We start from the raw sequence: 16189 nt of genomic DNA, 5'->3' as shown, positions 1-16189 counted from the left end.
AGAGTATAAAATGTTCGGTTACACGCGAACTTATCCCTTCCTTACTTGTTATGTTTTAGTTTCATGGAGTGTCTTGATAAAGTTTGTACTTATTCATACACATAAGTATAAGTACTACACATATGTAAGTATATACTTCTGATTTGAGTACCTCTTAACAGCAATCTGCTAATTTATTGTAGTGTCGCTTATCAAGGATTAACAACCAAGATATTACAAATCCAATAAAATAAAGTCGTGTCTATAAAGTTTTATGCACTTTACATACATACATAAATACATATAACATGTATACTCGTATAGCACTGCATTATAGTACTTGAGGGTATATAATGCCATGTGCACTTCTGATAACTACACATTTGGATAGATTACTATTCTATTGGACCTGTGAAGCCCATTGTAGAAGGCTGGCATGAAAATTCAGCTCATAAATACAGTTTAATTATTAATATCTGTTAAATAATGTAGAAAACAAAAAAACATATACTTTTTATAAATTTAAAAGGTATATGAATAAATTTGGTAATAATATTTGGAAAAAATCGATTTTAATTCTTTATTAAACCATATGAATATCCATCGCTGATCTTTCAGAAAATTACAAACTACAATTTAACACATAAGGAAGGGCTGAATACTAGTGTAACCGAACATTTCATACTGAGTTTACAATATTGACCTCCCCTGGGTGCTAAGGAATAAGTTTCATCAAGATATCTCAATTTTTCATCCGGATTTCAACTCGTCTCGTCATCCTAATAATTTATATATATGGTATATAACTCTATATCTATTTCGACAAAGCAACCGTTAGGTAAACAAAACTATTTTTCTCTGTAGCAACATGTTGCAAGAGTATATAAATTGTAAAATGTTTGAAGCGTTCTGTATATTAACTCTGTGTTATTTATCACTGTAGATGTCGCTTTGCTGTTAGCGAAGACAACCTCCGCAGAGAATGTTAATAAATAAAGAATTCATTAACATTCTCTGTTTTGTGGTTTTCGCATGACGGAAAATCGAAAAATATAACTTCGAAAAGAAAAATACACCACGCAATATCAGAGAACGTATAATAATTATATATAATATACGTTCTCTGCTTCAATAAGCAAAGGATAACAATAAAAGCAGATAATGTTAAAAACTATTAATTAACATTCTCTGCCCCTACCCTCAGGAGGGCTTAGAAGTCTGGCCGTGAAGAAAATGTATCTGCTAAAAATTTTCCCCAATCCAAAAACTTAATAAAAAAATAATCCCAACCGACTCTGCAAACAATGCTTCGAGAAAAACGCGTTAAAAGTTTTGGGAGCAAATTTCACTAAGTTAAAAAATTCTTACAAATATCTCCGAAACTATTTGCCGGATCAACCTCACATTTTCGACGAATATATGTACAAACATAAAAATAATTTTTTGGAATTCCAAAAATGGATATAACCCCTTAAATGGGGATCGTTATAATAAATTCATTACAATCACAGATATTAGCTGGATAAATTTAGAAGAAATTATTTTTCGAAAATGACATCTACAACCACTGAGACAGTATTAGAAATCAACATCTTTTCGATGTTAAGCTTAGCTTGTGCTCGAATCCGATTAATAAAAGTGTCCTAGAGGGAGCGCAGCGCCCTTCATAAATAAATAAATATATCTGTTATGTAAAGCTATCCCTTTCGCCACTTAAAAACAACACCAAATTTGGATTTTCGCATTTTTTATCAATACATATTTAAGTTTATTGCAATTGTTTACGACAAATTTGTAAAATTTACGCTGACAATATGTACAATAAAATATATAATATACACGTAAACTCAAAAATACATACAAGTGTATAAAATAATAATTATAACACATATAAAGAAGCTTAAGAGCACTGAGGACGATTCTATCTCCGAAATTTCAATTAAAACATAAGTGGAAAAGTTGTAAAATAAAATAACTTAAATCTATACAAAAACATAAGCTTCTACGTACATACGTACGTGTATGAAGTGAAACAAAAATATACAGTTATAAGGTGTTTGTAATCACAAAGCAATTACAACGCTGAACCGCCGCGATTACAACGATCAAACGCCACAAATTAGCGCTGTAAGTGCGCAAGAGACAGCTAGATAAGTGAAGTAAGCTGAATAGCTGTATGTATGTTTTTACATTTCATCTCATGGAAAAGAACTTGGAGGAAGTTATCAAATAAACAGGAGTAGAAATAGTTTTGCAAAGAAATTTTCGCGCCTTAGTTGCGCTTCCTCAAAGCGAGACGGGCGTGTGGCAGACGTCTCGCTTGCTCTTTTGGTTCCTGTTCGGACTCCTCGGCGGCGGCATCATCGGTGGGCGCTGGTTCGGGCTTGCCGGGCTTCGCCAATTTACGACGGTTCACTGCGTAGGAAATTTAAATAAAGTTTAAATTATACACAAATGTCACATAAAAATATTATAATTATTGGCTATTATAGCTGAATACTCACAGGCTGAATTGCCGGCTTTCAAGCCTTTCGACGATGGTGCTGGCGCAGATTCGGCACCTTCATCACCGTCCTCGTCGTTAGAGGGCGCTGGCTTGCTCTTTGGTGTTGGCTTCTCAACAGCTGTGTGTTGTGAAATACATACAAGTATAACAGTAATAAAGTTAAAAAACGCTTATCGATATTTTTTGTTGTTTGTTGTTGGTTCCACACTTACATCTGTGTTTCTTCGCGTCTTGTTGGCGACGTTTCAGCGAGTTCAAGAAGTCATCGTTCGAGCGGAATGGCCGAATGACTGGTCCTATCACTTTTTTGGGTGCTTCTGTAGTTGTTGTAGTGCTGCTTGTGCCCAAGCCATCCTCATCGCCCTCCTCACCCTCTGCAACACCGCCTTCACCGTCATCGTACTCATTGTCCTCCTCTGGTGCGGCTGTTGTTGTTGTGGTTTTTGCCACCTTACCACCGACTGGGCGCCGTAATGCCGGCCGCTTGGGACCACTTGGCGCAGCGCCCTCCTCTTGCGCGTATGTGAGGGATAAGCAGCAGGCCAACGCTAGAACGACCAGCAAAAGTGTGCTGCCAATGGAGAATAGAGAGGAGAATTATTAATATTTAACAAATTAAATAAACATAAACGCCAATACTTGTACATGGCTAAAAAAATTTCGTACAAACTAGTTTGGTGTGGCTATAAAGTGGTCAACTTGTACGGCAATTATTGTGGAATTTTTCGGCTGCCGCTGCATTAACGGCATTAACAAATTCAAGTAATAAATAAAAAAATAAGCGAAAGAAGTAACCACACAATAACACAACGCCGTATGTGCTGAAGGTTCAGTTGTGCTGGTGAAGGACGCAGCTGCCTATGATGGCGATGACGATTAGCTGAAAAAAGTTACGTATACGCTACGGTCTCGGCGCTGGTGACGCTGGCGACGCTGGCGTTGCGGTTCCGCTGCCGCGTCTAACTGTCGTTCACTAAGTTATTAGCGCGCTTATAACCTGCTGCACGCCATTTACATTTACTTTGTTGTTGTTGTTGTTGTTGTTTTTCTTGCTGTTGGTCAACTTAGCTGTTTCATTTAGCTGCCGCACTTAGCAACGCCACAAAGCCAAGTCCGAATTTAAAAAGTGCTTATGCAAAATAACCAGTTTCAAACAACGGTTAAGCGCAACAACAACAACAAAACACAATTAACATTTTCTGGTTTGGTTTGAACAAATGCATTTGCATTTCGAATAATAATAAAGTACATAGAATAATAAAAAAGTATCTATTGGTATGCAAGCATACACATATGTGTATATATACATGTACGAGTATATATACACACACACGCATATACGATATATGCGTAGACATTTGTTCTTCAGCGCAGAATAACCGTTTCTAACATGCCTTTCGTCGCATTTACTGCTATTCTGTTGACCGCTTTTTCCCCGTTACTTAGTAGCAGCGGCACGTCTGTAACAGTTAGAGCGATAAATAATGCACCTACATACACTTTGGATTGTGCAACGCTAGCTGTTGAAGCACCGAACAGCAGCCAAAGTCAATGCTAGCTTGAAATATTCCAGCTGTTGGCCACAAAAGTCTTTTCCTCCCATGTACGAGTAGGTATACTATATATGAGTAGTATACTATATACTAGTATGTACGTTCAACATTTTGCAAGAATATTTGAAGCTCACAACACAATCAATGGAGAGATTTTGATAATATGTGAATGTTTTCAGAGGTGAATTTCATTCATTTTCAATATCTGTCTTTGATTCGCCAAGCGTTACTCTCCAGCGAATCGAACAAACTACACCTAATGCTCAAATATACGGGCAGCACTTGTGGTGCAACCCTGCGCTAATATGTCTTCTAACGCATGCGCTAACACTAGTGGAGAAATTCTGAGCGAAGAATTTCTTTTTATCGCTTTGAAAAACGCTGCTGTAACTCTTTGTTTTGGTTTTCCATAAATTACTATAATTGATTTTAAATCGTTTGTTTTAAAAATACACGTAAAGAATAAAATTTTTAATATCATTTGTTATTTGAACCATTTACAATAGTAAAAGTGAACTAAAATATGCAAACCAAAGCTTTGAAGTTAGAAGTTATACCATTTTAATGAGGTAGCCACATACTCTCCTTCTTCAATTTAACTTGATCTTTTTTATTGTTGCTTTAATATGTCGAAGACTGCTAATAATAATACAACCTGGTCTATATTGAGTGTAAAAATACCCGATAGTTCAGTTGCACAGAAGCTTTCATAAAAATTCCAGAAATATATTTTTAACTTATTTAAAGCGGATTTGAAACCAAAGCAAAGGAAAAAATGTAACAAGAACATTATTTGTCTTCATTGGTAGCATATACTTGTAAGTAAATAATAGATTTTTTTTTTAACATGTCAAAAATAAAAATAAAAATGTGAACCTGCTTTATAACTGTTTGTTAGCAGACCTCACAGATTTGATTACATACTGCATCTCACCATAAAAATTATTGGCAATTTTTTATTTAAAAAAACACAAAAATAGTCAATTAGAAATGTATTAAATATGATACATATTTATTTGGAAGAATTCTTTGCTTAAAGCAGGATAAGCAATGTATTCACAGTTTTAACAATTGGCGCATAAATTAAGAATCACGCTGATGTACCAAGCTTCAACATAAACTACTTAAATACAATTTGTAATATTTTACTTTGTAGTTGTAAATTTTACTTCTTCAATGTGTAGAAACTCTAATACAAACTATTTATAAATGAATTTTCCACGCATAGTTTGGCAGAAATTTTGAATTATTTTTAATTTTTAATATATTCTTATCTACTTGGTAACTCTACTTCAAATAAGTACATATAAGAGCCATCTCAAACAACTTTTATTCAGGAACTCATCTACTCAGATTTAGCAAAATTCAGAAAGTACAATTAATCTGAGGGACAAGGTATTGTTATTAGTATTATAACGCAGAATTTTGATATTTTTAAATCAGTTGTCTAAAACTATGCTGAGCTGACTTGAGAATTTCACCTGCCTTAGAACAAAATATAAGAAGAGGAAGCATTATATCAAACACAAATCGATACGTGTATCTAACATGCAGTCCCAAATAACTTTGAAAGTAAAGTTGGTTGCGATGTTGCTTGGTGAAAGACTTTTTTACATAATTTATTTTAAAATAAATTAAAGCGAATTATAAATATATATATTTTTTCGGTATTTTTTTTGTTTCTTTTTTACTTTTAACTTGCAAATTTCATAAAAATACAAAATATTGTTATTGTTTTTTGTTTTTTAATTTTATTTGCATACTTTTCTGTTATTATATGAAGTTTTTTAATTTAATGAGTTGTCAACATTCTCATTGAACTTCAGCGGCTCAATACTATTACAACTATCCATTTGTCTTAGAACACCAACAACTTTTTACAATTTTCATTTAAAACACATTGGAATTAAATTACATTGCATAAGAAGCCACCAATCAAAGCCATTTGAATGCGTGTAAGTATGTGTGTATTTCTGTAAGCAGTTACAATGTGAAGACAATTGGAGCCTGCTCTGAATTAAAAAAAGGAAAATAAATCGCAGGCATTCACGCCACTGCAAACATGTATATGTGTGTATATATATTATATATATATATATATATGTGTGTGTGTGTGTGTTTATATATGTTTGTATGGTTGCGTGCGTAGAAATTCCCAGGAAATGTATGCAACAATAGCACAACGAAACGCCACAAGCGGTTGACCTCAGGGCCAATACATTTGGCGACCTGTTTCTACTTCTACCGGCTGCAAACACCTTTCCAACAACTTCACTTCACGCCATTACAATTGCAAATCACATCACTTTACATCACACCACGCCATGCCGCACAAAAGACACAGCTAATTTCATTTCGATGGACACTTGGACGGACAAATAAATGATCGCAATCATGTGCCTGCACGCTTGCTATTATTGTGCTTGAAGTGTTGTTGTTGTTGCTGCTATTGTCATTGATCAAGTTACATAACAAAATCGCTGGTGTACCTTCATCGGCGCTCAGCGGCTTGTGTGTGTGTGTGTGTATATGCGCCGCAACTTTTCGAGCATTTTTCGCCCGCACGTCACAATTAAATGCCGAGCGTGAAAGAAGCAAATAAAAGAAAAAACAAATCACAAATGAAAAACACTTAATTGAGTATTTAGTGTCATTTGTATGCGCCGATGGCAGCCAGCAGTCGGACGCTGCCGCACAAATTAGATTTAGCGCGAAGAGACCACAAATAGAAATGCGCGCTGAATACGAAGTGTTGTTGCATTTTTGTTTTGTTTTTATTTGTGTAATTTATTTTCTTTATCTTTATTGCTATTAATTTATTGTTGAAAAAACTAACTATTTTTCCATTTGTGCTGTTCTATTTGTATCACGACGCTACGTCGCTTGACATTTCGGCTGCTCGTGCAACCGGTTTAACCGGGTGAAACATAGGAAAAAAGGTGCCGCGTACACACGAACAGCTTCTAAATGTCTTTTAATGGCTATGCATTGCTATTGTTGTTGTTTATTATTACTACTTTTTTGCGAGTAAGTAAAGAAGTAACTGAATTTAATGGCACAAAGCAGCAGTGCATACACATACACATACATACATGTATCGAACAAGAAATTGTTGAGCAGAAGACAAATTGTTGTTGTTGCAAAAATTGATTGGTTGCTGCTTTGGCGATTTCAGCATGCTGCGTTGTTTGTTTGTTTTGTTGTCGCAAGCACACATTCTTGCAGCCTAACACACACACACACACATATACTTAGTTATAGTATTATCTATTCTATTGTTGCTTAAAGATACCTATAAAGCAATCGCAAGAAATAATAAGAAATATATATGTACATATATATGTGTGTATGTGTGTTTGTACACAGTTGTTTATGAGTATCCAGCTTTGCTTGCAAATTAACCTGTTATATAATCTTGGCTGCAAAGCTATCATTAACGTCATCAGCAGTAAAAATCCCGCACATACACACACACATACATACATAAACACATTTGTATGTTTTGCAAACCAGTTAATACCGCATTCCGTTTAATAATTTTGGTGTTCATCGGTGCCTGTCGTCAGCTCAGCCGGCTTAAGGAATATTTTTGACGAATTCTCACTTTTTTCCCAGCAAGTTTATCTATTGGTGAGGTTAGGGCGTGAAGTTAGAGCGGCAAGTGGTAATAACTCTATGTTGATGATATTAATGGTAGCTCGAAGGGTTAATTACAAATATGTTTGGACATTTTTTAACCAATTAACTGGAGTGTAGCGCTCAAAGTTGAAAGAGTTTGCAAGCCATACTCCTCCACTAATAGTTTTTTTTTTTAAGTTTGATTATAATTAAGTTAAACTTTAACCCGAGCAGTGTTACCACCTCAACTCTCTGCATTAATGCGCTGCTTAGCGCTCAGCAGTTAGTTGCTGGTCATTATAAGCAAAGTACTTGTGAGATCCGAATAATTATTTGGCCATAGAGTAGGAAAGGTGAGTCACTGAGTAGCTCCATATACATAAAGTACATATTTATAATATATATGTGTGTAACGGCATGCAAGACAAGCTTAGCGTAGTAAATGAAGTTGTGCTTAGCATTAGCATTATGTTTCAACGTCACGAATTACAAACGTGACTCTTCGCTGGGAGGCGATGTCTCTTGTAATGCGCCGCGGTGAACATAACATAATTTTTTATTATTTCACAAAATAGGGATGGTCAGTTATAGCAAAATTATATACATGTGTTTGTATGTGTATGCAAAGCTTTGTAAGATTTCCATTTTCCGTTGGAATGTTCTGACACTGAAGGCGTCGCTTGTTTATGCATCCCTTATAAAAGTTCTATCAAAATTTATTTGAAGAATACAGAATTATTATTATTTTTATATATATATTATATATATATATATATATATAAATATGAATGGATATTCATTACGATTACGGTTTGTCATTTTTAAGTAACTAAAGCGAGTGATTTAAACAAAGCAGGAAAAAGAAATGGGTAAAAATGGAAATATTTGAGAAGTTTTCAATTTAGACATATTATCCATAGAGTCGACACTTATTCAAAAATGCAAAAATGCGTAAGCTAATACAAACGTAAAAAAGCTTACACAAAATGTGTATGCAGTTTGTAATTTAGGCATATTTAGTTATAGAGTTGTCATCGTTCAAAGAAATATAGAAAACTAAACTAATTAAAGAAAGATGCCGACATGTTTTTCCACAATAAATTTTTTCATAGTGTTGCCAACACATTACAAATTATTTATCAAACGTAAGACGTTTAAGTGAAGCTTACAGAAAATATTCTGGCGGCTTATGATTAAACATAGCATAGAAAAGAAAATGAAAGCTTAATAATTTAAGAAATTTATTAGCTGCGGTTTAATAATTATTTTGTAGCCATACTTTGGCAAACTGTTTATGAATGATAGCTCAAGATTAATTAAAAATATAATACAAAATTATTAATAATAACATTCATGCAAAGCACGTTTTAATAATTGTTATGCCTACAAATACGCATACACACAAACAAAAAATGTAAATACTTATATGAATGAATGTAGGCAACGCTTCTAACTAGGTCTACTAACTGTTAATTTTTTATGGCATTATGACTAAGGCAGATTTTACGTGCATTCTCACTTTTCTATGAGACGTGATAGCTCATTGCTAGAGGCGAGAAAGCTGCATAGAAATATGTATGGTGTCATAGTGCATTTATTCATATAAAATTTTTTATAAACATTTAAAAAAAAATTTCTAAAATAAAAGTCAATTGCTTTTTAATTTAAAAAAAACTGGTATAAGAATTGGTATAAAAGCAAAATTGAAAAATAAAACTAAAACATTTATCTATCCCATTGTTATTTGCCCTTGTTGTTGGCGTTATTGCATGCAGATGTTAGCATTGAGTGTCTTAAAGATGTTGCTACACTCCCACAGTTTGTCGTCTCGTGTGTTAAAAGGTGGGTCACGTAACTAGGATGATTTGTATTTATGCCAAAGATAATGCTAAAAAGACAATGGTGTAGGTGTGGTTGATTGACAAGCAAGAGCTCACATATTGGAGGATGCGTAAGCGAAGATAGCAATATACAATAATATGTGTGGCAATTTCCAACGAATGGCATTTTAGTAAAAGAAAAAGTATTTTTTCATTATTATTTAAAGAAAATATATATACACATAACAAAATAAATATAAATGTTTAATTTTGAAAATTTCTTTTTTTTTGTAGTAAAATTACTAAAGATTGAAAGGATAAAAAAATAGAAAGCAGTTTTGTCATTATTTCTTTATTTTTCTGAAAGGTATGACTTTTATTTAATCACTATCACAATTTTTTTTTTTGAAATTAAATTGCTATTAAATTTACAAGCTGTTTACTTTATAATAAAGTTGTGAGGTATAATTGAACTCGAAGCCACAATTTTCAAGGATAAAATGCACAAAATTGCATTTAATAAGCAATTCGTTGCCACTTTTCCACATATTCCGTTTCGCTATCTGCTATAGTAAATTTCGGTATTTTTTTCATCATCAAATCGTTCACCTAGTTTAATTTTTACCTGCATAATTAGGTTAAACTATTCACTAATGATTTGTATTCAAACGCCGGTTCGTCGCTTAAGTCTTTTGTTATGCCAATACAAATGAGATGAAGTGGCAAGCAAAAGTGCGATGTGAGTGTGTGTGCGTTACTTGCATGCGCAGCTTAGCGATTCGGCACATTTTTCACAAATTTAGTTAGGAAATGTATTTAGTAAAATGTAAAAAAAAATGCAGAAGTGGAGGAGTAGTCAGAAGAAAATATTTAGAGGTTAGAGTAAATGGAATAAAATTGACTTTAGATTTTCTTCCGTTACATGAAAAATAATGCCGAAATAAAGAATGAATTTATATCAGAGAGAAATTTTCTCAAAATAGAAGATAATAGTTAATAATTAAAAAATATTATTACAATTTAAAAAAATTTTATTTTAGTAGTGGTAAGTAAGTATTAAAACAATAAACGAAATAGAATTATATATTGAAATATTTCAATTTCAAAAATTTAATAATGCAAAATATTGTTATTAGATTATTAAGAAATAAAGTAAAATAAATTTTCAAAATATTTATATTTTTATAATAAATTCTTTTTTTTTTGCAGTGCAAAATTGAGTAAATAATTACAAAAATCAGCAAAAAAAATGCTTAAAGAAGTAAATATTACAATTGAAATAATTTTAAAATGTATAATAATAAATTGTTGATTAAAATAAAACCAATAACTTTGCGCAAAATTAAAGATTCAGAAAAGAAGCCAACGCCGCCTCTAATTTGGCGCAACTAAAATTCTCGCTCTCTTAACTCTTGCTGTCTTTTGCATATAAAATATTTATATTTAAAAAACATTATTTGATTTATTTTACTTTTTACCTTTTTTTTAATATTTATAATCTAATTTTGTTATGAACTCGTTGCCCAAAATTGCACAATTTGAAATATTCCATGTGAAGTCATGCATAAATGGAAATATTTTTAAAATATTTTTATATTTGTTTTTGTTTTTGTGTATTGAGTTGAAATATTTTAAAACAATTTAATCCTGTATTAGCACAGAAATCTCTCGAACCGTAAGTGTAATCGCTCAATATGACTACAAAAATGCCGTTTGCCATTGCCTGCGGCGGTTGCTGTAATCACGGCACGCTCAAATTTTCATAAACTCACACACACACACACAAATGCATAATAACATATATGTGCATGCATAAGCATGTATTAGTGCGTATTAATATTTGAAATTAAACAGCATTGCTGCAAGCATATCATTTGCCTACATCTGTCTGCCAGGCGGCCAGGCGGCGCAACTCCGCGTGAGCGTATTTGTGTGTGAGTGTGTGTGTGTGCGTTGGCATGCTGGAGCCGTTAATTTAAACGCGTGTTAAATTTGTAATTAAACTAATAATTTGCAATGCGAATATAAATAGCTTTGGCTGCACACGCGCTCACCAAGCCGGGTACCACTTTGGCTTAAAGTAGTGGCCACAAGCAAAAAAGACAACTGCCAACAAGCAATTGAAAATTACAAGTCAATTTTACGCAGAAAAAATCGCTAAAAAAGTGGCATGTAAATAACGTATTGCGTTCGCAATCGAAATAGCAGCGTTCGGTGCGCTGCGAGCGCGTGTCCAACCGCTTTTTGCATGCACTGTGCATGCGTGCCTATATAGATGTGTGTATGTGTGTCTAGCCCCTGACAGCTGCCGTGGCTGTGCGATTATTCGTACCGCAGCTGCAGACAAAGCTGACGATGGACAAATCGGTGATACCAAACGGCCTTGAAATCATTTCTCCGTATATCGGGTCGTATGAAAATCGCTAGCAAATGCTATACTAACACCTAATTACTTACTTATAATTGCTTACAGTTTTGTAGTGTTATTAAAGGTAAATTAATATACCATATATGTATATAAATTGAGCAAGAGTTTTTATAAAAGATCGATTGGTTTAAACGAAATATTTTGAAACAAATACACACATTGTAGAGACTGAACAACGCTCACAAAAACTACAGTAAGAATTTTAAGAAGAAGCAACATTTAAGAATGTGTAGCCGCCTTTCTGTAAGCAATTTTCTCTCTTAGATTTGTTTTTGTCCTTTTATTTAAGAATATTCTTTGAGGAGCATAGTTATGGTAAGACTACATATGAGTTCTTCGGTGGACTCATAGCCACCACTGCCTTTTTATTGGTGCCGCATTGCTAATGTGGAAATTACGAGATAATCATAAAATCCACTCACTCCTCTTTGAAAAAAATCTTCTAGCCAGCTCCTCTAAAATATAATTATCGTAGATATTGTTTATAATAACGTATTTAATATAATTTTAAATATTTTTTAGTCAGTTTTGAAAAAAAATCGATATTACAAATATACACTGTAAAAAATCGCAACATGACAGAGAACACCAAAGTACAGGCTTTTATAATGGTACTCACTTGCTCATACCATTGCTTGCAGTTGGCTTCGCATAGTCATGTGCATTCTTAAGACGTTAATTGCGAACTGGAGATCCAACAATACTGGTAATATATCATTCTAATTAACGGGGAAGGGGGTTTTCATTGTCTACAACCACTGTTTGAAATATATTGAGCGAAAATTTAGGCGTTTTGAATTATGTTCAAGCCATTATGAGTTACTTGAACCAGAGAATGTTAATTATTAAATATTTTAATTAACATTCTCTGCTTCAACGTTGAATTATTTGGGTGAATTTTGCTCTTCAAAAATCGTACTTACTAGTTAATATTATTTAGCACACTTTCTAACTTGTCCTGCTAAAAACCAAGTTTAACTACAATATTTTGGTCTGCGCTTAATTTTGTATTGGCAAACATTTTATTTATTTTGCAATCATTTATTCTCTGCTTCATTAATAATTTCAATGATATACGCCTAATACAACGTCTGAATTTTTACATATATGTAAATATGTATATGTATATGTGCTTATTTATAAAATTTCGTCAAAATTAATTGGATTTTTATTGCTACTACAAATGCAGCTGCTACATCTGTCTACACCCGCACCCTCTGCGCCCCTACTTTTTTTTTTACCGATTCTTCATCATAACCAAGCATTGACGCTGCTCTGTAGCATTGCTACTTGACGTACTTTTTGTACTTGGTACATTGTGTTTTCTGAATTTTTGTCTTATTTTCAGCGCCTCTTGTTGAATTTTTTTTCAGCATCAAGCTTTTTCTTTTTGAGTTATTTTTCGATGGTCTGCAACCAGTTTTGCACTTTGCCATTTTAACCATTAATGTTAATTTAAAGTGAATAGTAAAGTTCAAATAGACAAATCTTCTTTTAGTAGCGTTGTTTTGTGTTGTTGTTGTTGTTGCTGTTGCTGTTGCTTTTGCATTGATATCTGTTTTGGCGTTTTTTTCAAACAAAATTGCCATGTTGATTTCTCATGGGAAACAAGTAAGTTTCAAGAAATTAAATAACATGTTTGTCCAGCGATAATCTTTGCTGGTTATATAATAATGCATACGATTTGCCGAGTAACAGTTAATTTTAGACTTGTTCGATGAGTCGCATATATGCTGTTTGTTGGTGTGCAGCAAGTTATGCAGAATACAATTTACGAGAATAATATGTGATTATCATTGCTTGCCTTGAACCAAAGAAAGTTTCGGCGTCATTTTATGATTTTGAAATAGATTTTAGATATATCGGAATAAACAGATATATACAAAGTATTTCATACAAAATTGATAAATCACCTTTATTTTTGAAAACATAGTAGACAGGCAAATACTATTTGCACTTATGAAATATTTAGTTATATCAGTCTGCAAATCACAGCATTTACTTCAGTCGACTGCCACACTAAGGCCACGTTTACTCTAGACATTAAAACACCTAATTTTACTTAAATTATAATAATTTAATAATTTAGCCTCACAATTATCTTCTAATAGTAAATATTATATTTTTATAAATTGATTTACTTTATAATTATAATTTTTAATACATTTATTTATTATGTAATTTATATTATATTTATTTATTATGTAATTTATATTAAAGTAATTTATGCTTGCAGAAGAGTAGTTTAAGACATTTTTTCAGAGTTCTATAGCAAACATCGTTTTTAAAGTGTATGTTATACATAAAATTATGTTAGGTTAAGTTAGTTTTAGTTTAGTTAGGTTATGTTTTCGCAAGTAAGGCGCAATTTATGTGCTCTTATTTAGGCAAAAAATGCTCCAAGTAAAAATATTTAGATACAGGTAAAGGTATTAGTTGCTTTTAGTTATTTTATCATTTTAAGGAGCGCAGGAAAGAAAGAAAGAAGTAGCGAAAAGTGGGCAATTTATTGCTTAACTTTTAGCAATTGATTTTATTTGAAAAAATAAATATAAATTAATAATTACTAGCAGTCTACAAGAATTAAATTTATTAAATGTCTGATCTTTGTAGTTTATACTACACAGATAATAAAAATACAAAAGTTAGTTGAGCCTTAAACATTTTGTCATACGATTGTACAGTACTTTTTGATTTATGAAAACTTTAAAAACAAAAAAACAACAACAGATAATGCAATATTAAATTGAATAAGTAATATTTGCGAGTTATGTAATACTTTTACAACTGTTTTAAAAATTATCAATACTTTTTTCCCCCTTTTAAAATCAGACAAATACATTAATGCAAATACGAATTTAATTAAAAATAAATAAAGTGAAATATTTGTGGCACTGAAAAAATTCTGATCGAAAAAAATTGTGTTGTTTTAAGTTTGAAATAATTTAAAAGTAAAATAAAAATTTCAGATAATTTATTAACATTTCGATAATTTTTCTTTAAACAACATAATCGTGCGCGAATGTTACACATATGTGTTAGCAATTTTTTTTTTTTTGTAAAATTGTTTAAAAATATTCCTTTTTTCGTTAATAGTTTTTCAAAATTATAAAAATAAATTGGTACTAAAATATTATTAGATAAAAAAACATTTATTATAACTTTATTAAAAATTTTGTACTGTCGAATTACACCGAAGTATATGGAAAAAATTTTATAAGTAAAATTATTTATAAAGAAATCAGCTATACTTTTATCTTAACAAAAGATGTATGAGTTTTAAGTAATTTTTTTCCATCTTAGCGCAAAAAAATATTTATGCTAATATAACTAAATAAATTCTCGAATAATACATTTTAATGCAAAGTTAAAAAAAAAAAGTTATTGCTACAAGACCATCAGACAATCACCAGTGCAGCACTTGTATAATGTATAAATATGTAATTTAATAAACTCAAAGGTCCTCTTCAACCTCTAAATGCATATGCTTTATAATCGAACGCAGATAAATTTTATGCAGTAAATCAGCCAAACACTGTGTGAGAATCGAAAGACTTAAGACACGAACTCGTGTGCAGTCCAACCCAAATACTTGGCGTGTTTGCATTTCCGACAGCTTTGCTTTGCACAACTTCACCTTATTACTATTCTATGTTTCAATGCATTTGAAAATTATAATAATTTAATTTTGTTTGGTTTTATGCATATACTTCTGACTGTTCAGGAACTTAAATATGCAAGATTGCCACATCAAAGCAAGTTCACTGCACTGCACTGCCGCTATGAATTCGAAGTGATTGCAACTTATTCATGAACTATTATGAATTATGCAGTCCATTTAATAATTACGAAAAGCATTAAAAATAACAATATTACCAATAGTATGTATGTATGTATGTATAAGTAGCAGGAAACACTCACATGTTGAAGAACTTCATTTTCGAATTTTGTTGAGTGTGTGCTGTGTTTTAACGGTAATTAAAAACGTAAAGCGTCAATCAACGAATTTAGCCCAACGAACAAACGCGGAATTACACAAAGAGTCTGTTGAATCGGTTGTTTTTGTTTTTTTTTTGTCTTTTTTTATTTGTTTGGCTCGCCGATTTTACAGCGTATTGCAGTTAACAAATTTGAAATATTACAAACGTTTACAGGCGTTTAATTTGCTGTCTGGTTGATTGGTTACTTTAACGATTTCGCCACCGTACTTGAGCGCTGAGCTGAGCTGAGCTGGAGTTGAGCGTGTGAGGCCACAATCACTTCTTAACAACGACTGTTTGGCATT

At 32.3% G+C, this 16189-nt stretch overlaps 1 protein-coding gene and 1 long non-coding RNA gene across 2 annotated transcripts; one reads left to right on the top strand and one right to left on the bottom strand.

The window, feature by feature from the left end:
• Nucleotides 1-292: 292 nt before the first annotated feature.
• LOC138857384 (uncharacterized) lies at nucleotides 293-1923 on the top strand. Its single transcript, XR_011396449.1, has 2 exons — nucleotides 293-525; nucleotides 598-1923. It is a non-coding gene; the product is annotated as an uncharacterized lncRNA (long non-coding RNA).
• LOC106615773 (uncharacterized) lies at nucleotides 1710-16189 on the bottom strand. Its single transcript, XM_014232106.3, has 4 exons — nucleotides 15826-16189; nucleotides 2698-3056; nucleotides 2484-2603; nucleotides 1710-2394 (listed from the first exon to the last, which is right to left on the bottom strand). Exons 1-4 carry the CDS (start codon nucleotides 15840-15842, stop codon nucleotides 2252-2254), a joined length of 639 nt encoding a protein of 212 aa, XP_014087581.2. The 5' UTR covers nucleotides 15843-16189; the 3' UTR covers nucleotides 1710-2251.

This window comes from Bactrocera oleae, chromosome 5 (assembly GCF_042242935.1).
Source record: "Bactrocera oleae isolate idBacOlea1 chromosome 5, idBacOlea1, whole genome shotgun sequence".
Lineage (NCBI taxonomy): Eukaryota > Metazoa > Arthropoda > Insecta > Diptera > Tephritidae > Bactrocera > Bactrocera oleae.
Note: the sequence above shows the minus strand (reverse complement) of the source record. Positions and strands in the feature narration are given on the sequence as shown.

Excerpts from the sequence above, each read along its gene's own strand:
- LOC106615773 (XM_014232106.3), bottom strand. Across the intron at positions 2,604-2,697 it reads AGACGCGAAGAAACACAGAT|CTGTTGAGAAGCCAACACCA; the intron begins GTAAGTGTGGAA and ends CACAACACACAG. Across the intron at positions 2,395-2,483 it reads GAAAGCCGGCAATTCAGCCT|TGAACCGTCGTAAATTGGCG; the intron begins GTGAGTATTCAG and ends TTTCCTACGCAG.